At 34.8% G+C, this 23,695-nt stretch overlaps 1 protein-coding gene across 1 annotated transcript in view; it reads left to right on the top strand.

Moving 5' to 3' along the window:
* Window positions 1–11,318: 11,318 nt before the first annotated feature.
* The window catches only part of Smp_172540 (hypothetical protein), a gene marked incomplete at both ends in the record, with an annotated part of 36,698 nt that continues 24,321 nt past the window's right edge, over window positions 11,319–23,695 (top strand). The window contains 12 exons of the mRNA XM_018796501.1: window positions 11,319–11,448; window positions 11,497–11,570; window positions 11,604–11,704; window positions 11,742–11,883; window positions 12,686–12,980; window positions 14,466–14,560; window positions 15,520–15,561; window positions 17,586–17,641; window positions 20,163–20,284; window positions 21,903–22,027; window positions 23,153–23,306; window positions 23,430–23,515. Of these exons, the coding sequence (XP_018651636.1) occupies window positions 11,319–11,448; window positions 11,497–11,570; window positions 11,604–11,704; window positions 11,742–11,883; window positions 12,686–12,980; window positions 14,466–14,560; window positions 15,520–15,561; window positions 17,586–17,641; window positions 20,163–20,284; window positions 21,903–22,027; window positions 23,153–23,306; window positions 23,430–23,515 (1,422 nt within the window). The remainder of the gene's footprint in view (window positions 11,449–11,496; window positions 11,571–11,603; window positions 11,705–11,741; window positions 11,884–12,685; window positions 12,981–14,465; window positions 14,561–15,519; window positions 15,562–17,585; window positions 17,642–20,162; window positions 20,285–21,902; window positions 22,028–23,152; window positions 23,307–23,429; window positions 23,516–23,695) is intronic.

The raw sequence follows: 23,695 nt of genomic DNA, 5'->3' as shown, positions 1-23,695 counted from the left end.
GATGGAATCAACATGGTCAGTTGATTTTTTGTTTTACTTGGTTATAATTATAAATTGTATTTCTTTAACAGTTGACATCATGAATCAATGTAGGCTAGACTATCATGGAATACCTGGAAGTACTGGACGGCCGTTTCGTCCTTTTGTAGGATTCCTTAGCAGTGCGCATTCTGGTTTAAATATGAATTAGTAACTGAGAGATCAATTTTAATTCAAAAGGCTGCTAAACAAGTTAACGTGAATCATTTTTGAATAAATCAGATTTATTCAAAGAAAGAGTAAACCGCTTTGCCGAAATATTGTAATACTTACTATCCAAGTCATATGTACTAATACCAATCACTGTTTCTTATAAGCTATGTACAAAATCAAACATGAAACAGTTTGATGTGGCAGTTGAATGTTGTCGGCAAAAAAAACACTGAATTTAGGTTTTGCGATATTTTACACCCATCGAGAATATGGACCTGTAATTTTAAGGGGACTAGTGGTTCCTGGCGGATTCCATCAGCTGTCACCTGGCTTCACAGGCAGACAGATTATTTTCGATCAATTCTGACTGCGATTGATAATTTGAAGGACTGAAATGTATTTACTATTGTCTGACCACTGAGCGGTGATCAATATCATGTATGTTAGGTTCTTTCTAATGCTAATTAAATTCTATCAGTCTCCTGAAAATTATAGGTATATCTTAATGACGAATGCCAAAAAGGACGAAACTTACGTCCAAGGTTTCCTGTAGACTACCTGCAAACAACACCTATCATCTTAACATATTGCAAGCAATGTCAAGTTACTTAGACTAGTGGCCATATTGCAAATTGATCTACAGGATTTAGTTGCCACCATGACTAAATAAATATAAAGGACATAGATTACTACTTAGTGATTAATGAACTATAAACAAAAAAGCTTACTTGGACTAGAATTCATAGTCATTCTTCTTACATTTAACTTTGGTTCCATTAATTTTATTGTCATAATGATTCGTAGTGGACAATCTTATGCTCACCATCTGATTCTATTCAACGACAAAAAAACGATGAATGAATCATGAGCATAAATTATCTATTTGATCTAGTACATTCTACTAAGATTAACTCTATTTGCGCGACAGCTGTATTCAAATGCCAACTATATATTAAATTGGGCGAATTTATTTCAAGCTGTCATCAGATCAAACAAACATTAAAATGAGCGATAGAAAAAGACGACGCGCTTACTCAATTAAAGCTTTACTGAACATCTATAGAAATGATAACATATCGAAATATCGTGCAATCTTACACACACATAGAAATGCTAAACGAACTTGTGCGATTAGAATAATTCATCTATTCATCAAATGTAACAAACGTATAACAGTGTTAATCGTTAAATAAATATATTAGAAAGGGGTTTTGTGGAGATTTTAGTAATTTTTATATAGTTGAAATCATGAGTCAATTGAAGCTAGACAACCGTGGAAAACCTGGAAGCACTGGGCGATCGTTTCGTCCTATTGTGGGACTCCTCAGCATTGCGCATCCTGCCTCGCGAGACTCGAACCCACGACCTATCAGTCTTGCGCTCGAGCGCTTAACCATGATTTCGACTATAACATTACTGAAATCTCCACAAAAGCCCCTATTTGATCATTTCAAACGGTTTTATCCTATCGTTTTTTTTTCTGACCACGATCTTTATTGTCATAGCCAACCAGAACAACAACAACAACAACAACAGATACCAGATGAGCAACTATCTCAATCAAATAAAATCTTAAATGAAACATCAAAAATTCATTGTCATTGTTCTACATGTTTATTATATTGTAAACATTTAACAAAAAATAATATTGATTTCTATCAAACAATATCAAATCTATTACCATATAATCTATCTCCTATTTCATTAAAAAATCAATATTCTATTGATACAAATAATGATCAAAAAAATATTTTAAAAAAATCTTTATCAAAAATCAATAAACAAAAAAATTTTTCATTGAATTTAATCGATAAAATATTGACAATTAAAAAAATTAAAAAAATCAATAATAATAATAATTCATTGACAACTACTAATACTACTAATAATACTACTCATAAATCTTATTTAAATAATAAACATATAAAACGTTCATATACACAATTGGAATTATTTGAAGCTATTAAAGCAATTTATTTTGGACAATTAGGTACACGTAAAGCAGCTAATATATATGGTATACCAAGATCAACATTAAGAAATAAAATATGTAAATTAAATGAAATTAAAAAATTACAAGAAAAACATTTAAATGGTAATTAAATTATGTTTTTTTATTATCACTTTTGTTTCAACAACACTAAATAATAGTAATAATAGGAGGCGGATCATGGGGAAGCCTAGTAGGCCCTGCTGGAGAAGTTTTAGGTCGAAGCACGGCACAACTACCGGGGCGGGATAGCTGTTTTTGCACTGCTTACGCAGAACCATTACATAACACTCTCATTCGGGTATTTTTGGGGGGGGGCAGACTCATTTTTTCCATCTTTTTTGAACTCTCAATAGTTATGCAATCACTCTTTGTAGCATTCCTAATCGTTTGCGGGTATAGGTAGAGTGGTTGATTAGGTCGATCTCCAACACCCGTATTACCGCTCAAGTTAGTGAATGGGATGCTAGCCATGATCCAGGGGGCACGACAAGGACGTGTGAGTCGGATTTCGCCTCCAAAAAAATTATAATAATAAAGATTATTATTTTCACTTGATGTTGTTTACTTGTATCTTACCATTGATGTTTAGGAATACAGTCTCTTGTTAGAATATGTGTATCCTGTGAGAACTGCCTCAATATTGCCTGAAGTCACAAGCATTATACACAGAGATGGATAGTGGTTGGCAGTGAAATCTAGGATGCGCTTTTCGCTCTATTTGGGACTCGTCAGCTGCAGGCGATTGGTGAATGAACTACATAAAAATCTTTGAACGTATTCCGCAATAGATTCAATTCTAAAGTGATTTATTATACAAATCTGTTTTATTTTTTCTATTCAGGTGAATTGTCGAAGGAGTTACATGTATAAAAGGGACTTTAGATCATAAATAAAAAAAGTGGAGTAGAAAAGTCAATTTATGAGAAGAAAAAGTTGGCATCAATTCATAAACTACGGTGCTCATATCAACAACCAGTTAATCAATAATAGAACTGCCAATAAATTAGTTATCTAATCGAAACCACTGACATCAAATTTTATAATCAAACTTAAAAGCTTTTTCAGAAGTATTTTCAGTGCAACTGATATTCTGTAATGCAATATTGAATCCCATTTGTCAATTTAAATTTCCTTAAAACGAATTTGATTTTCAAATAATTGATTTGTATATAATTTCGGCAAATTTTCATTTATTTCTAACGCTGTAAACAAAAGGTGTTTCAAAATAAATGTAATTATGTTATGGTATACATTGCAACTAAGTCACTATCCAAGCTCCCTCTATACAGAATTAAAAAACAGAGATTGATTGTATTGAGTGCATTGAACTATATACATATGTTGTGTGAATCCACTTGATTCATAAACGTTCAGTAAGTTGTTGTTGAAAGAGGGAGCTTTCGAACTAGATCTCTCTATCCATTATGATTCCGGCCAGCACTCCATAGTTAGAAATTGTCTTTTCTATCTGTACTCTATCGGCAGACTCTGTTGAGAGGTCCTTCAGATGACTGGTCACAGACCAGTGAGTAATTCGGTCTGAGCATACAAGAATTTGGTCAGATCTTTTGTATGGTATCAGCGGCCTGATGATATCGATATAAATATGACGAAACATGGAGTCTTGTTTCTGAAAACAACTGACTAAGGAGCTGTTTAGACAATGCAACTTGGCATTTTGGTATTCCATGTATGCTTGTGCTTAATCACAGACATTAAGGCTGAGTTTTAGCCATTTAAAACACTCAGTAATTAGCTTTACTGTAGCTTTTGTCCCTAGATGCGACATATTGTGAATATCTCCAAAGATATTAGGTATCACTGGTTTCAAAATAAAATGTTGTGATCTACCTGATTAAACATCCCACGTTACTTTGAATTCACCCAATTGCACTGCTTCTAATATCAGAAGAATTGTAACCGAAAGCTTCAGGTTAGATTATTCAACATCTGACATTTGTAAGGTTGACAAGTATGGCAGTCGATTTAAGCTGAAGTGAAAGTTTTTATTGATATTCTGGACAATGCATTAGTAACAGCTCTGTTGTTACCTTTCATGTATTGTACGTAGAAAGGCAACCATGATACAAATTCAAGTTTTCGAATCTATAACGGGTCATGTTTATCATCATTATCTGCCAAAGTTTTGATTAGACGTTTATGGTCAGTAAACGATGTCATAAAATTACCGGCTAAAATATAACGAAAACTCTGAAATGTCAGGCAAACAGTTAATAAATGTCCCTCCAAGGCACCACAGCTTGTTTGCGCTGGATCCAGTCTTTTATGGAAAGAAGCAAGGTGACTGCAAGTTCCTGTTTTCTCGTTAACACATCACTACTCTGGTGGCGATGTAAGGAGCATCTGCTACGTGTCGCTTGGTTGATTCTGAACACAATTAACGCTCGTAATATATAATTCATTCCTAGCTTTTTCAGGCCACCAGTGAGCTTTAGGGTATACGCGCAACGTACTCGATCATTTCTCAAATTTATCTTTGATATAGACAAGGTCTATAGAATCAAGGAATCTGGGATAAGAAAACAACAGGGGCTCTTTGGCTACACTGTAGTGTACCACATCATATTTCAAATATCCTGGGTTGTATTCCGCTTATTATTGACTGTGTAGTTATTTTAATCAGTCTCTGTTTCTGATAGTGCTGTTTACGATTCTGAATGTCAAATCCGCAGGACTTCCATCAGTTACTGTTCCCTTGATTTATTTACTGTTTTTTTATTTTGAGCTTACGAAACATGATACATTTTGGCATCTATAGATAGAATGCTGCACACAAAGATATGAGTAACATTGCTGGGACATTTACATCGTCAAGTAAATGATGATCAACAACTACTAATGATTTGTAAGATCGTAAAACGACGGTTCCAACTACTAGGATTACAATATTAGCTGTAAAACATTTGGTGAATGTTCGTTGTTTTACCCGAAATGTAGTTATTTTCCCCCATAGGTATTAGTATGGGACTTTTTAGCGCCTTGTGGTGTAATTACAGGGTCCAAGATGTCCTAATATATTGTAATAATTGACACAATACTTCTGTCTGGATATCAATTGCCAACTGTGTTCACATCTTATCGTTGCTGACACGACAGGCGACTGTATTGGGTAACTTTTCCATAGCCCACTTTTCTGTTTCCATACCGACCCGCTTTTATACTCCTATGGTGAAAGACAATGTTTGGTTGTCTTTCCGGACTTTTCCTATAACCAACAGTGTTTATGTGACCAGTGCTATTCCGAAGCTAGGATCGACCTCTGGATCTTCTACGGAATGCAGGACGCAGTGTCTTTATGATTTTAGTTGTGTAACGTACTTGAGAGACACACTAATTGTTTGTTTCAACTTCGCGATTCCACTGGTTGATGATTTGCGGTTCAACAAGCTTATATGTTCTGTCAGAGATATCCGCATGTCTGTCTATGTTAAAATACTCACCACTTAACGTGATTATTTACTGTATAATTTGTGCCAAGCGTCTAAGACATAGACGACAGAATATATGTTTGTCCCCTTATCATCCATTAAATATGGTCTCCACGATCCTTATCTAGGACTACGTACTCTCACGTAGCTATGAGTCAGTTAACAGATAACCTGCCGCTTTCTAAATGAGTGAAATGAAGTGCGTGTAAGATCCATTTTGAAGGTTTTGTGTGTGAAAATCCCCCCATGAATACATTTGCAACTTGTTCTTAATGGTTTCTTTAGTTGTACATTTTATCAGTCTTTTTGATACCATTTGAGATTGTAATGTTTCATTTCACAATAGTTTTCTCAGTTTCTCTTTCGCTTTCACTGAGTTTCTATGTTTCTTTCTGAACTGTATCTATGTTGTTTTGGTTGATATTTATTCTTGGCGGCAGCCATATTGATCGTTCCCCCTTTGATTGTGTTGCTTGAGTTGACTGGGACCGTGCATTTTGATTGTGAATTGAAACACTTTTCCAGAATTGGAAACACTTTGTGTTATAAACCAACAAACTATTATCTTTTGAACGGATTTTGACTTGATCTATCCAGAAAGGATAGAATAAAACTCTGTTTTCTGGTGCGTTCGGTAATTTTCTTATATTTCTTGTCAGTTTGTCTATTCATTGCAATTTAGATCAATTATTATGGGAACAATTATTGGTTCAGTAGCTGAATGATAATATTTCTTTAGGTAAAATTGTACCTTTGTATTTATGATGGAGTTTAGAACCGTTGTTACCCCAATCACCTTGCTCTGACTTCAATTGGGATACACGTGTCTCTTCTTGTCCAGACAGTTATTCTTCAGCCAAACTTAGTTTGGATCTTACAGTGCGTAGTCACGTATATTACCATTTCCAAGTAGGTATTATTGAGACCTATGTGAGACTCCAATTAGAATCTCGCTCCCAAACAGCTAGCCCGCATCTCATTAAGTATGACAACACAGTCGAGCCTCTACGACGAGTTACTGAAATTTCTAAAGCCTTCTCCCTCATCATAGGACGAGAGTTGACCTTACATTGGTTTTCCCAATCTTCAGTAAAGTCTTTTTCATTTCTGTTAGTTATGACGGATGCTAGTTTGTTCTGGGTTTTGTTTCGTTTGATTTATGGTTTAATTGTGACTGTTGGTACTTCAATTTACCTAAACGTGCGGTAAAAATATAGCTTGCCAGCTTTCTGGAGTGATTTTCAGTGATCTTCAGATTAACCAATCAGAAATTAGCTAATCAAAATACAGCTTTTGAGAGAGAGTTCTACAGAACAAACTAATCAAAAAATTACAGATGATGTAAACTTTGGGCACCATTAATAGACATACTGGGGTTAACTATTTATAGATGAGCCTGAAAATCCTAATAAATATTTTTATCAATTTCAAACAGTTTAGGAAGCTTATACTGCGAATTTCCACTTTCATTTTAATTAAATCTAGCCTATATCGCAGTAAGCCTTCGATCTTGCCTAGAAATCCAAGAGGTTCTATTTTATTTCTGGTTGTTTCACTCAAGGTCATCATTGTAATACACATTCTCACCCTAACTGTTACCCCTGAAACTACTAAATTCCATCATTTAACTCTAATGCTTCTAAGTCTAAGCTTTCATTCGTCTCACTTCTGACGTTTGCATTCCTTTCCTAACAATACTTCTAAAATGACAATAATAGTCAAAATCGTGAATTTTAGAAACAATCTATCTGCAATGGCCTTTAAATTTATGCTAATACTAAGCATAAGCTATCTTAATTTTTATTACCTGCTCAAGGTCCTCAGTGAAGTATGGTTCCAACAAATACGTTCATTTATATCCTGTGCTCTATTAGATTTTATGGTAAATAAAATAAATTCATTTCAGTTTTTCATAGTGATTAGCTGATTATAATGAGATTTTTGAATTTTCGTTGCCATGTAAAGCCAATTCATCCTCTTATAGGTAATGTGCCAGGTTTTCATTGCTTTCTATAGAGTTGCTGACATATCAACCGTTGGTTCCGGGACTGTATCTAACTACTTTCAGTTACAGTCTCGCCATAGTTCAGACTTTTCGTTTACCAGCTTTGTTTCTGACTGCTTAAGTCATTGATGCACGCACTTTTATCAACTACTACCTTCTTCAAGGTCTTCTGAATATTTTTCTGCCTACTCGAGAGTGATTATCTGGTGATTTGAAGGATTCAACGGTGATCTCAGCCTATGGGATAGTCCAAGTTGTCCTTTAAGTACGTAAAACAGGCGAACCGTTTAGATTTTGGCAGTGAATAAATCCCAAAAATCAATACCTTTGTAAGTCTTCCACATTGTATGTAGATCACATTAGTTCTAGTGAAAACGCTCGGTCATACTGTGGTGTGGTCTACTTATATCCATATAAGTAGTATATGGTGTTGGTCAGACATGAAATGTATTTTGGCAGGAGACCGATGAGGAAAGAACTGAAATGAAGCGCAATCGGTAGGAAAATGCACGAACAATGGAATTAAAGTAGAAACAATGAAGATTGAGACTATTGGTTGTTAATTTGCAAATTAACTGTCCATTGTATGGTTGTTAGAATTTACTGAGATAGTTTGTAACTTTTGCTTAAATACATTCGATTGTCCCCAGTCATGTTCTGTTCACTACAATACATCCGCACTAGATCACGAATGGGAACGCTGTGCTCAGCTTCTCCTGCGATAGCTAGCCAGTTTAGATCAGTCACTTCTCGATATATTGATGCTATCGGAAGACTTACAACAAAAGAACGGTTTTCCATCCAATTTTCTGAAGCTGCAAACAATATTAGATCAAGCTACCATGTAGAATCAAGTTGAATAATTCCTTTGGTGCTATTTATAATAACCCTGCTGCTCTAAAACAAATGCACTGGCTTATGCCCAAGGAATACGAACTGGGCAACAACGAGTGTCCATGGATATTTGCTCCTGACTGTTTTCTCAGGGCGTGATCTCAGACGAATGACCACATCGTCTCCGTCCACAAATTTTTCTCACTTTTATGTCTATTCATACTGTTTGCAAAATTATTTACTTGATCAATTAATAAGTATTTGAATTTAGTTTTTCTGAACATAGTCTTTTTCCACTTTTCAATTTTCGAATTATTTTTTTGTTTTCTTTATTGCAACCAAATGACCTTCTGCCTGATAATATGATAACTACTAATTTCAAGAGCCCTATTGCCTTGAAGCAAGAACGTTCAGATTTCAGGATAACTACAGAATTGATTGGAAATAGTGCGGCCAAGTAGCCGGACTCCCCTCCATAAGGTAACACTTAAGTTCCCTAATCTTACAGAGAAAAAAGGGAAGCTAAGAGAAGTCTCTTGGTTTACACTAGCTTACCACAAAGAAACTGGAAATTAACCATATGCTGAATTTAATTGAATATGTATTTAAGTGAAGAAATTTGCCCACATGTTTATCAACGTTAAACCGAACCAATGTCTAATAGGGCTGAAAGGAAATACCTCGACCGAAGTAACGATAGTAGTGGTTCGATATCAAAATTCGAGCTCTTCATAACTACGACGTATTCATAACAACACTTTCGTCATTATCAGTAACAATGGTATTGAGATAGACATTACAAGAGCACTATGATGGACATATAGAATTTCTCCGCTGTCTCGACATTCTAAAGAGATTTTTGAATGGGAAACGAGTGGATTATCGGAGACTTCCCTCTAAATGCCATTAGATGCAAATGTCAAGGATGAACAGCAGTGATAATTCACGTCATACTTTTTGAGTAGTCTTGATGTTACACTTGTGCCCGGTAATGGCATTATTTAGTATACAGTATATCCCTTCTCATAGGAAGCCTGGATTCAATAAAGCGCTTTCTATCTTGGGGTTTTTTCAGGCTTTGTATAGAATAGTTTGATGACTATTGAAAATCTTCATTATTTGCTTAAGAGTTACTCCGGAAACAAATTTTTACCACATGTATCCGTACTCTAAGAAACATATCGTTTCTTTTAGAGGAGTTCGAAAATTGTAAATCTTCAAGTCACTCGTCCTATTAATAAACCTTTCTCAAATGGCCTAGCGACTTAACACTTCGTATCTAGGATGGTCAAAGCATAGGTCCAGAAATCTCCATTAATTTTCTCCTCGTAAAATTTCGTTTCGCGTCCTTCCTCCTTCAATTGTCTATTGAGTAACATTCACAGAACTGACACTATAACTACAAGAGCAAATAACAGAGCGAGATGTCTAGATTAGAAGGTTAATCATAGAGCCAAAACTCCGTTTTCTAGTATCTGTGTGTAAAACATGGATCACTAATTTCATAAATCAAAACTGGATCACCAACTATGTAATAAGGGTCACACTTCTATCCAGGTCCATACTCCTGGCAAAACTAGTAAGCGAAAAAAGAAAAGGGAGAAAGGCTGTCCAAAATTACACATGACGAAGACTGCTGATAAGAAGCACCACTTCGGACAAGCTAGATTGTCTGCATGAAGGTCGGGACGTAGCAGCAGGTGAACCGAATTCATTAAGGGTAACCTGAGATTCAGCGCATATTGAAGAAGATACTTTGCCTACTACCAGAGACCATCAGTGAAACTATCCACTTAATTCCGAAAGAGACGAAAAGCCGTGGACCGTAGAAGATGTCTCTGAAGGATCAGAAGAGCGATTGAAAACAAACGAACGTGATGGCTCACAGAGTGCGAGGAATAGGAGGTGGTAGTCAGGATCACTCTCACAAATACTATGCACAACAGCGCTATTGCCTGTCATATGGCATAGTCCCTCACACAACTATGTTAATAGGCGTGTCTGATGTATATTCCACAAATTGCTACGACCATCATTACCACATATCAGTAACTTTTTCCTATCACCTTTATTATCATCATCTCTGTTTCCCCTCTTATTCTGTAAATTTTTCACACATATTACCAATTAAGTTGATCGTTTATCTATTCTTAAATGATCGTCATTTCTTAGCACTCAGATAATCGCTTTCTCATTCTCACACTGCAACCAACCAAACTCCTACCTGGCAATATGATAGCTGCTGGGATTCAGAAACCTTACTGCCCTCAAACAAACGCACTTAATCAAGCTACAAAATATGCAACTGCACAAACAACTATCACACTGACTAGAATTAATGCAATCAGGTGGCTAGACTATCACTGAATGAACATAGCCGAACAACTGGAACAGCACTGGGACAATAAGAAGCAAGCGTGAGAAAATCAATCAGTTCATACAAGCTCCTCACAAATATATTGATTTAATGTATACCGTAACTATGAATTACCTCCCCATAGCAAGAAATATCCTCTCACAATCCAATGTAGGCTGCAAGGAACAAACAATTCTTTATTTCTGTCCTAGTTACATCATGTGCTAGTTGTTCTTTTCTAATTTATCAACCCAAGGCTGTTGAAATTTTCTGGAGGTTGATTTAACCATGACTGACCTCGACCTTCAACTGCCCAACCACCTCTAGGGATATTCGCTGGAGTTGGGTCGTTACTTTGACTCTGCTCCTTATTTGACATCATCAAAGGAATTTTGTTTCGAACAATTCCTTCAGCTTCCTCTCTTCCAGACTCCTTGACTGCGGTCACTTATTTAAATTGCTAGCCACAACATCTGGTTTCGTAAAATAATGCCATATTCTTCAGAATATGATATTCAATGGCCTCCTAATAGATCTGATGTTTTCGTCGTTGTTTGGAAACAATATGTTTACTTATTCCGACTGGAGCAAGCTTCATCTGCACATGGAGATTCAAACAGTATTTAAATAAATCCAATTTGAACTTTTCGTTACTTTATATTAACAGGTTTTATTATTGGTTCAAAGCTCAGATTTCTGCTTTCCGTTCTGAACATTTGGAGCAACAATGTATCCCCACAAGTTTGTTTACTGTATCTCAGTATCAAGTTTTAGTGTGTAGCTTGGGTACCCAGTAGCAATAAACTGAACCTCGATGTAGTCCCGAATCATCTGATTGCAATCACCCATAACGTTGGGTGTGTCAAACTGATGGGGTAAGCTGAAACTCTCCACAAGTTAACCTGATTATAGGCTCCCTAATTGTAATGTTGAGGAAGACAGATTTGGTTTACAAAATAAAGAACTGAGTATTTCTTGCATTTTAAATAATGACTTGTTAAAGCACCTAGATTCTCCAGAAACACTACTTTTCTTGTCTGGAATCCTTGGAAACGTAACTTGGCAAGTTTACTGCTCTCTGTTTTTATTTCTGCATTCCTTTGATTTATTTGCGTATTATTAAGTCGATACATATTCAGTTACCCCTCCTCAGAGACGAGCATTGATCGGGTGGGGTTTAAACTTATTATAAAAGTGTCAAGTGATACGTTGCTTATCCTCAAGTCTCGCACATTAGTTAAACATGCCCTGATATTTAGTCTAATTGGTCATTGGGAGTGATATGTAGATGCTTTGCAAGTCGTTGCAGTCGTCTAGGTAATAATTCAGTTTTCAAAATCTAGTTTCTAAGTGGTGTCTCAGCCATCTTTCCTCGAATTCAGAACACCTATCAATCCATACCGCCTATTATCTTACCGTTTGACTTAACTAATTCATTTAAACTAGCCAAAGATGCTAATAAAAGTTCACATAATTGAGACTATGCTGTTTATGTAATTTAGATCTAATGTAAGCTAGTAACCTATGGATTTTAGTACTGCTGCATCGACAAAAGTTTGGGCCGCTAACCACCTACATGCCTAATTCAGGACAATTCATTAAACGATTTAAAGTCCATATATTCGTATCGATTGACTTATTATCTAAGGTGAAGGAAGCTATTTATTTCCCCAAGTCGAATTAGTGTAAGGGTACGTTAACGTGTGAGATGCTATGTAGTTGTAGTATTTATGTTCATGTATTTTCTCTAAAAGCTTATTGATTGTTTAGTTATAGTTTGTCGATGATCTTCACTTTTGTTGATTTTATTTATACATTATTTTGGTTCTTTTTACCGCCTTTTTTCATTATAATAGCTAGCCCAGGGTTTTGACCGACCTCGAAACAGCAGAGAACCTTCTGTGCTAATATGGGATGTCACGAAATACACTGGGTCGCGGCATACCAACGTGAAGTCTACAGATCGAGGTTCAGTTTGTGCGAATGACCTCCATACACATACATATTCACTCCCATTTGCAATAAACGGGTCAGATTATAGTGTACCAGATACTCAAGCCACGTCATCACTTGTTTCCGTATATTCCTCAGTTTCGGATAAAGAATGGATATCTAATACAACTACATGTGAAAAACCTTTGTGTGATTTAGGTATGTTAAACGAAAACCATTCGTTTTGTTGTGTACATTTTGATATAATCGACGTCTTCCAATGCCAGGTCATAAGTAACCCATACGTATTGATTGAAATACTTTATTTCATGTTGTATTTTTGTAATTTTGCTTGCGTTACGGAAATATAATTATTCACTGCTTGAAATCATCATCTAGACATGGTGGCATCATGAGATGGTTTTCCACGAGTTTGAATGTATAGTTAGAAGCAAAGAAATCAAATGAACTGTGAGCTTTTAGGTGTAAATTGACTGGTTCAATCAAAAAATGTATACGAACCGTACAAATCATTCGTCGTCAAACTAAACACTTGTTTCAGTCATTAAATTTAGTCTATTCCATTTAGGAAACTTCGATAAATATGTCTAGTTTGCCATTCTCACTGACTCGTTATGTAATAAGATAAATTATAAGTCTTTCTGTGAATAGATTTTGTTACTTGAGGTGAGGGAGGTGTAATTTTAAAAATCATCAAATTTCCACACCATTTTGTAGATTTTTCTGTCGATAGTTATCAATGATAAGGAATTCACTAATCATATTAATATTTTCGGGTCTTTTTTTTACCAAAAGGCATTCAAGATACTGCGTCATTTGCGTGGCTTTCTAAAAGTTCATTTATTGCTGGCATGTCAGGAACCTACCTGAAAGTGTTTGATTTATCTGGTATGTTTTTTTATAATCTATCTTATATGAGTTACCAGGAATTTGTTTCTTTATTCCATTACCAAATCTTATTCTCCCTCAGATTCCTACGGAAATAGACATTTAAGCGAAATATTAATAATTTCGAACGATATGAACAAGCTGGTTAAATTAGATTCTTGATGCATTAAACGCTTTTTCAAAGATTTTACCCTATTAATGCGATGCAACTTTAAGAAAAACAACTTAATTCGATGTCGATAAATTTGCTGACTGATTATTGTGCTTAGTTTTCGAAAGGTATGCGATACATCTTGATACGAGTCACTGAAACCAAATACTATTGTCACTTTCTGTTTATTAACATTAGCTAGTTATGTCACTATGTAGAGTAGTTTAGGTTTCTGGTCAAGGTCAGCGATGCATTTATAATAAGGGTTTGGGGATATCAGGTTATGTGATACATAAATGATTGGAGTTGAAGAAATGATTTCATTATATTCTCTGATATATTGGATTCTTAGAAATTCCCGTTCTCTTGTTTCTCTTATTTTACTCTTTGTTTGCTTTGTACTTTTCACCTCTTCATTCCCCTACTTGTCAACTTCCTCTTTTTGCCACAATTTAAAGCGTATGAACTACTACTGATCTACCTGTGCGTTTTTCCTGAAGTCTGATGACTATACTTTTTTAGTGCGATAACATTTCTAGCTGTTAGTACTTACAAAGTAGTTTTGTTATGAATTTTTGTCATTGTGTAGTTCATTCTTCACCAGTTCAATTATTATTTACTACCTTTTTTGATTCCTATGATAGATCCGTCAAAAGTATGTCAAATTACTACAACTAGGGCAGTCTATGGTTTAACAGTTGATCCTTTATGCAGTAAACGTTTCGCTTCATTCTGTGAGGTAGGTTTTTCAATACATTATTTTAATTTTCTGGCGATATATTATTTAGATGTCGTTTGAGTTGCTTGTGTTTTTTATCTTAAAGACACCAAGTTAAATTCAAATATCTGTCGTGAAATTCGGTTCGGCACTCTTAACGACTCACATCCAAATTCATCATCTGGTGTCGACTAGTTATTTCACCGCTCCGGCTTTCAAGTTTGTTAGACTTAGTCGCCTGTATCAGGAATCTTTGTCAAGTTTCGTCCTAAATAAACTTACATCTTTAATATATATATATATATATATATATATATACATCAATACTTTCGTCAAATGCGATTTGTTTTTCTCCGTTTATATTTGATTTAAATACCTATACTATTTACAATCAAAAATGAAGAAGAGTGGGATATCAAATAAAATAACATTGTATCAAATCTTAAAATCACTGATGGTTAATAGAGTTTGCCGACTGTTCGCTAACTTCTTAACTAACTAAATATTCCATTTTTATTTAAAAAAACTTCGATGCAGAATTATTGTTTGTAAAGCTTAACCTCTAATACTGACATTAAAAGAAGGAAAGGTGCTGACTAAAATTACTAGCTTTTGTGGAGGAGTATCCATTCATAAAAATAATTAGAAAACCTTGGGAATACTGATTAAAGTTGGGCAATCATTAGGTTATCATGCTTTAAGACTAACCTGATAATTTTGCTAATTAGCCAAAACATTGATTTTAGTCAGGTTAATCTCCCCCCCTCAGGTTACACATCTGAGTAATCGAAAATAGACTCTAATTAACTGCCAGTAACTTGTCATCCAAATGCATAAACGCTAATAAACTCACTGCTTTCAAAAGTCAAGGAACTGTTTTTTTGATAAATTATTCTTGCCTTAAATGTTTCGCATAAATCATATTTTTCTTTGCTTAAAAATTTCACTCACCCTTCACCTTTCGTATTTCTAAATTTCAGCGTCAGATTTCTTTATGGAGATTAGATAATTTAGAAAAGCCTGTAAGTTGATATTTAATTATTTCTGCCTAAACTATGATTAGTCATAATCGAATGGAAATTAACAGTATGAGGTTGTGGAGATTGTTGAGTTTTTGATTAACCTCATGAATCGATCAATGTTAGACCATCATTGAATGGAAATCTTTTTTTTCTGGTCACATTTTGGTCCTAAAATATCAGTTTATTAGACCAAGGCTTACGAGATATCTTTTAAAATCCAACTTGTTAATAGTCAAATTTTCCTGTCTATGATGACAATGTGCTTTACTCCTTATGTTATAGTTCTCTATTATCAACAATCGTTTTAAAATATTCTAGGAATATCCAACTTAAGTTCTTGCTAATAGACTTGAATATGTACACCTTTAAAATCAATAGTCAAACTTCAGCTTTTGTTTCTAAGCTTAATCAAAACCTAGATGTCGTACAAGCCAGTAGATTTACTGTTTAAAACCATGTTAGAAACTTATATGTTTCTTTTACTACCTCTACATAGATTTAGAGAATTCTGTTAAAGAAACTTATATAATCAATACATCAGTTTTTGACAAATTAAAACATAGTCATTTGAATATATATTTGTCAGAGGAATTAACATTTGTTATCAGTGAAATGCTAAAGTATTCAGTTGGTAGCGTTATAATTAAGGAAGTTTGCATTATTTTGGATTTTGTAATCATATTTAACAATTGGTACCTTTGTGGTGTGGTCTACTTATATCCATATAAGTAGTATATGGTGTTGGTCAGACATGAAATGTATTTTGGCAGAAGACCGATGAGGAAAGAACTGAAATGAAGCGCAATCGGTAGGAAAATGCACGAACAATGGAATTAAAGTAGAAACAATGAAGATTGAGACTATTGGTTGTTAATTTGCAAATTAACTGTTCATTGTATGGTTATTAGAATTTACTGAGATAGTCTGTAACTTTTGCTTAAATACATTCGATTGTCCCCAGTCGTGTTCTGTTCACTACACTTTTATCTATTTATTTATTTATACACATAAATATTGGTACAAAAGGGCACCAGATATATATGCACCGCACAAATCTCATTTGATGTGTGTGAGGGCTGTGATACTGCCCAGGTGCCCAAACTGAAGAGGGTGGTTTTCTTAGGGGACCACACCCGGGGCCTTTGACCCTAAAGTCTGATCCACAAGGCAGTGGAGCATCTTGAGGAGGTGCAGTCTCATGGTAGCCAGTAACCAACGATTGTTTCATACGCCACTTGTTCCGTCAGGATCCTGGAGCCCATGTGCACCATTGGTTTGGAATGAGGGTTTTTCAACTCCCCTAGGTGGATCCTCCATATCCACCGACCCGGTTAAAGTGCCGGACATTTGCTTTTCGTCCTCTCAATTTCGTAAACAACAGTAATGTCACGAGAAGGCAGTGAGTAGGACTTCCCTGGTAGAGGCTATATATTCGCTGGCCATGTGAGAGCATTTGGAGAGGGAGATCGGACTCTCCCCACTCTTGACCGTACCAGGGCATTTGGGGGCTTAACAGTACTTTTAGTGATATTGAACTTTCGAGTCTGTTTTCACGAATTAATAGTAATAGAAAAGTTTGAGATAGTGAGGAGCATAAGTAAACTGTTTCGTTCTGGTGTGAAACTTCTCATTGAAATGCACATTTAGTTTCCTTTATTACTATCAGAATTAGGTTTGGGAAGCTAGACCACCATGGAAAACCTTATGCTTATGATAATCAAATAATGTGTTTATAACGTTTCAATAAATAGAAAATTGAATCTCTAGTGTTTCCATGACTTTGCGTAATGCCAGAAATTCGATTTCCTACTCATTGTAATATTACAGTTGTATATTTTTATTATCATAGACAATCTATTTAGTGTTCAGTTTGTTTAAAATTATCAAATCTAACCTTGGTAGTGATACCTACAGATGCATATATCATAGTCCTGACTTATCATATGAAATGATTAATATTTCAAGTTGTGAACCAGATAATAACGGTATTTCATTTTTTTATAATTACTGAAAAAAACTTTTAGGTTTATACATTTATGGAGTCTGGTGATGTTCTACAAATCAAGTGGAGTCCTTTAAGGTAAAAATTTAACCGTACATATAACTTTTTTGAAAATATCAAATAATGTACTTGTATATGACAATGTGAACATGGAGACTCTAGGTGACATGTCTCAGAATCGATCACAATGGCGCAGGTGTATGCATTCTTTATCTTCCCTTAAACCTTTAGATTAAAATTGCTTCATATCTGTCTTTCTTTCTGTACTTTATCCTTATGTACAATCTTTCTTTTATATATTACCACCACTAAATTAACTAGTTCTATGAATTCGGTGTTGATCTTGTTTTGCTAATGAGGTATGGCAACTTGGACCGATGCATATATGTGCCTGGTCCTACTTTGTAGCTGACTGACTGAACATGTAAAAAAAAAATACTTGAGGTGTAATTTAAGTGAATTACTCAAGAAACTCGAACAGTATGAAACTTGACATGGTGTTGCATTGATTATTTTCATACTTCTGAATCAATCAGTCATTGCTACCATATTTTGACAGTAAGAGTGTATATTGGTTAAAGTTTAAGACACCTTATATGATTACAATCAGATGAAATCAACTAGAATGATGGGAAGTATGAATTGGGAAAATAATAAGCTTTTGATCAAGGATAAGACAATTCTGACTGAGCAGGTTTTTAATATTCACTTAAGCCTAAGTGTTAACAGGATTTCCAATTCATTTCAGTGCGATTCATCCACGCTCTGTAAGGTGCTCTATAATCATTTTATTAAGTAAGTTAATCAAATGGCTCAAAAAATCTAAGAGTTTAAAAACTCAGGTAGAAGTAAAGTTTTTATAACTTTGTTCCTCCTAAAATCTAAAACTCACGAAAAGTAGGCAGGTGTAGATATTACTTATTGTGATTTTTTTAGTAGATACTTGTGCATAAATTTAGTGATTTACCCCCTTAGACTACAATCTTATCTTTGACATCAAAATTGCGTAATCACTACTTACATTAGATGCAAGCGCTTCTCGTCAACCCATTATGTCGTCCATTACAACAGTCAAACTCCAGTCTCATAGTTGAATTAAAGTAATTCAGTGGTTAATCTGTCCTTTTAATCCTTAATTTTCAAACGATTAAGTTAATCAACTCATTCACCAGGTACTTGGGTATGAACCACAGTCAAAATGTGAAGGCTAATGATACAACCCAGTTGCCCAAACTGTAGTTGGTGGAATGGTATTCGGACCTGGTACTTAGTCAGTAAAAGCTGAACACCTTAACCATTAAGCTGCCACTTCTAAAAGACATTTATAGTTTTCATTCCAACTTAATACAGCTCAGTCACAAAAACTTGCTTTTACGAGGCGGCCCACTTGAATAGCTGGGCTACCTGTTCCTGCCATCTGGATATTTCAACAAATTATCTGTTTTCTTGTTTGTTTGTTTTAACACATAATTATGTCTATTAATCACATAACTTATTCGGGTGCGTTTGTGAAACTTTTACGACTTTTCGCTGTACAAGTTACAAAAGAGCCCAATCAGAGACATCGTGGTTGCTGGCAATATGCATCGAAAAGAATACACATTATTCAAATGTCGATTCATGAACTGCAAACATATAATTGTAGACTAATCAATGTTTATCGTCAGGATCGATGAAGAGATGAGAAAAGGAAACTTGTTGAAATACTTTATGCTGTGAATTCTATATTGTACCAAAAATATAATATTGAATAAAGCCACTAATAATAATAATAATAATAATAATAATAATAATAATAATCACAAAGCATTAAGAAAAAGGTTTTTTCATTATTTAAGATTATTGTCATTAGATAAACACGTTTAAGTCACTTGAAATTTTATGTTGTAGATTATTTGCTATATATATTGTTACTTAATGTTAGTTACCATTTTAGCCTCATTTATTCTTCGATTCATATTTACTATTATTCATTTATTTAAACACAAACATTGGCACAAGGAGACACCAAATAGATATGCGCCACATATCGTCGTTCGATTTGTGTGAGAGCTGGAATACTACTCGGGCGCTCAAACCGAGACAGGTGGTTTTCTTAGGGGTCACAACCCAAGCCTTTGACCTAGCGGTCTTATCCAAAGGCAGTGGATCAACGTTAGGAGATCCAGCCCCATAGTAACTAGTGATCAGCAGTGAGTTTATACACCATTTGTTCTATCAGGATCCTGGAACCGATGTGCACCAGTGATTTGGAGTCAGGATGTTTCGGTTCCCTAGGTTGATCCTCCATATCCACTAATCCGGTTAAAGCTCCGGACATTCGCTTTTCATCCCCTCCATTTCGTAAACAACAGTAATGCCGCGAGAAGGCAGTGAGTAGGACTTCCTTGGCAGTTGCTATATACGTGTGGCCATACGAGAGCATTTCGAGAGGGAGAGCGGTCTCTCTCCACCGTCTGCCGTACCAGGGCATTTTGGGGTGTTCTTCAATTCTGGTTGACATTTATTGTTAAGTCCAATAAACTCGAGAGCAGTATATTCTAAGTTACTTTCAACTACACCATGTGCGTACACTCAGTTTCCTTTCTTTACATTCTAGAGAAGCGTGGTTGGGAGTTCTGGTAACAGATTCTTGTACAGTTAAATTGTACGACACATACTCCATGTTTTGTCAGTCTATAGAAGAACCTGAACAAATTCCGTTAGAAAGATTACTGTTTCGTAAGTATCTTTTTTTCTTTCGTAGCTTTCCAGAGGATACTGAATATGATCACCCACCACTCATATAAACAGTTTATATATTGAATTAATTTTGTACCGTTTTTTTAAATCTTCCCACCGATGTTTAGGACTGCACTTGATCAGTCTCTTGTTGGCATATATGCATCCTGTAAGGATTGCTTAAATATCGCCTTAAGCCACAAGCATTACAAGCAAAGATGGATGGTGGCTAGCATAAGATAGTGGCTATCAGGACTCAGTAGCTTAGTGGATAACGCTATGATGTTTGAAGCAACCGGCACTGCGTTCGAGCCTCGAAGTGAACTTCAACTCTGGAATTCAGGTTCACCCAGCTGATGAGCTCCAAATAAGACGAAACGCGCGTCCTGGATTCCACTGCTAGCCACCATCCATCTTAGTTTATGTATTTGTTGTTTTCTTATTTTATCAAACTCAAAGTGATTCAGCACTGGTAATGTATTCATTTTCAAACTTTGATATCTACAATTCATATGTTTATATAGTTTTTGTTTTACCATAGATACGAATGAAGGATGTGCTTCAATTAAGAGGTTATTTTGATATTCTTCATATATATATATATATATATATATATATATATATATATAGATCATTAACTTTTATTCTTCTACTATTTAGTATTCTCTGGTCATATGATACTACACTTAACTCTTCTGAAGTTAGAGCAAGTTTACGTCGAAGTTACTTAAGACTCTTCTTTCATGTTTGTTCGTCCCCTAGTGCTGATTGATTCTTAAAATATACCAGTTCGCATGTTTATACTTGTCCCTGACCAGGGTACACAACATTCAGGATTCTATTCTGGCAGTACTACGTAAAGGTTCTTGTAAGCCTTATATATCCACTTATTTTATTATAGAGCTACCGGTTCCATTACTTATTGGTAATTATTTAAGCGAATCAGTCAGTAGTTTCTCTGCTCTCATATTTATGTCCTTAACGTTGCTTAGTTTTTGAAATTTAATTTAATCATTCAAAATCGACTACATTTTATCGATGTAATCTGTTTTGTTCATTAGAGCTAGTCCTCAGTCTTTGTCCGGTTTGCTTATGATCAGTGTATCGTCTTCTCTAAGCTTATGTAGAGCATCTCGATTTTGTTTGGTAAGCGAAGATTTCACGACATATTTATCATTTTCGTATTGTTGACAGCTGTCAACCAACATGGTCTTAAACCTAGTAAGTTCCTCCACTGAGTTCAGGGCAAAGTTCGTTTGTGAAAATAAATTTCCAAACTCCATGTCCCACATCTAGTTGATGTCCGTGGTAACAGCATTTAAGGCCATTCAATAAAGCTTCCAATTGCACCATGTCCAATCTAACGCTGAAAAAATTATGGACGTACCGTTTTCGGTCAATAAGGAACTTCCTTTCTGGTTTTTGATGTTCAAAAGATTTCATTAATCCTATCTCTAATTTCTGTAATATACTTTGGCTAACATGTCGACATTGTCTATAAATTGTGATTTAGTTTCCTATGGTAGATTATCGACCTTAGATTTCCTCTGTAAAAGATTTCTTTCCTAATCGACAATGTACAGCTTTTTAGGCTTATTTTTTATTTCTTACCCTTCAGCGTCTAGTCGATCAAATGTTAACCTGGTGGCATTCAGTTGGCATCCATCAAATATAAACTGTCTATTAACTTTGAATCGTGATGGCTGTTTAAATGTAGCTCAACTTGTTGAACGGCCAGCCATTGTAAGTATTTTGTCGTATAAACAGATATCTATCAGTTATTTTCATACTTTTTTTGTTGTACCGTAAACCTCAAATCTATAGTATCATTTCATACTTTCTATGAATAACATTTGTTTCATCTTAGCAATTTTCTTATATTCATGATATCTTCTCCAGTAATTTGGCTTAACAATCAAAGCTTAACTGATTAGAGAATAAGTATGACTTATAAATTGATTTCCTCCAATTGCTTGTCATAATTGTACAAAATACTTTGTATATTACTGGAGAAAGATCTATTCTTTTGACCAGTGTTAGCAGTATTGTTTTTATTATTATTATTGCAAATTATTCAGGAGCGTAAGTCAACAAATCGGTTTTGTGTACAGCTATCATTTGTCCACACATCGTATCCGTACCCACCAATCAGTCAAACTGTGTCAACCTTCTACTTATTGGCTTTAAAAATGGATAATTCGTTTAATAAAATCACATCAAAATTGTGATTCATAATAATTTAGATCTGTACTATCATTAAAATATTTATTTTGACTTGTTTATTTTTGTTTAGTAAATTTTCAATTCATTGTATACTGATATGAAGTGGATTGATTCACTTAAACTGCTATTAATCATAGTGTGGTGTGGTCTACTTATATCCACGCAAGTAGTATATGGTAATGGTTAGACATAGAATGTATTTTGGCAGAAGACCGATGAGGAAAGAACTGAAACGAAGCGCAATGGGTAAGAAAATGCATAAACAATGAAATTAGAGAAAATGAACTGATGTTTGCAGAAGGAACAGTGAAGATTGAAACAATTCGTTGTTATTTTGCAAAATAACTGTCCATTGTATGCTTATCAGAATTTAGTGAGATAGTCTGTAATTTGTGCTTAAATACATTCGATTGTCCCCACTCGTGTTTCTGTTCACTACAATAGTACCAGGTTTCTATTTCGAGTTGAGATTGATTTTGTATTTCCCTGCTTTAATTTAACATTGAATTTCAAAGCAGTTTCTTTTTTTTTTTCATTTTGCCCATTTCACTATGAGTATTGTTAGTAATCATTGTTTTATATGCTATACATCGTAATGATTGTCTTTTTTGTTGACATTGTGTTTGACATTTTTTTGCATAATAGGGATGGTCAGCTAATCAAACGTTAGTATGGTCATATACTCGTGATTGGACTGCATTCAGTTTAACAGGAATTGTTAGTAGTAATCTACAAACACTAATGGAATTTTTACATGCAGTTAATGATAATAAACGATCAGAAACTTCTGTTAATAATAGTAATACTACATATAGTCTCTCAAATGCACAATATCTTGCAAACTGTCAGAATATTAAAAACAAAGATTATCATAATGATAATAATAATGATAAAAATAAGCGTTCCCATGAAAAACAAACAGAGCTTCTTGTTCAATTAAAGCGTTGCATGGAATTGGATGTTGCAGTCGTTATGCGAAAACGTGCTGAACTAGGTTATGGACTTGATGTGAGTGTTGTTTAATTTTTTTTCACCATAGTATGTGTTTAAATGATACCATTTTCTTTTATGTACTTATTGAACTCATTGTTTTGAAATTCATGAACTTAAATCCTTAGTACTGTTGGGATTTATAAGAGAGTTTAAGGATAAAAATTGTATATTAATGGTGCAAATGCAAGAAATATT

The sequence above is a fragment of the Schistosoma mansoni genome, chromosome 4, assembly GCF_000237925.1.
Source record: "Schistosoma mansoni strain Puerto Rico chromosome 4, complete genome".
Classification (NCBI taxonomy): Eukaryota; Metazoa; Platyhelminthes; class Trematoda; order Strigeidida; family Schistosomatidae; genus Schistosoma; species Schistosoma mansoni.
Note: the sequence above shows the minus strand (reverse complement) of the source record. Positions and strands in the feature narration are given on the sequence as shown.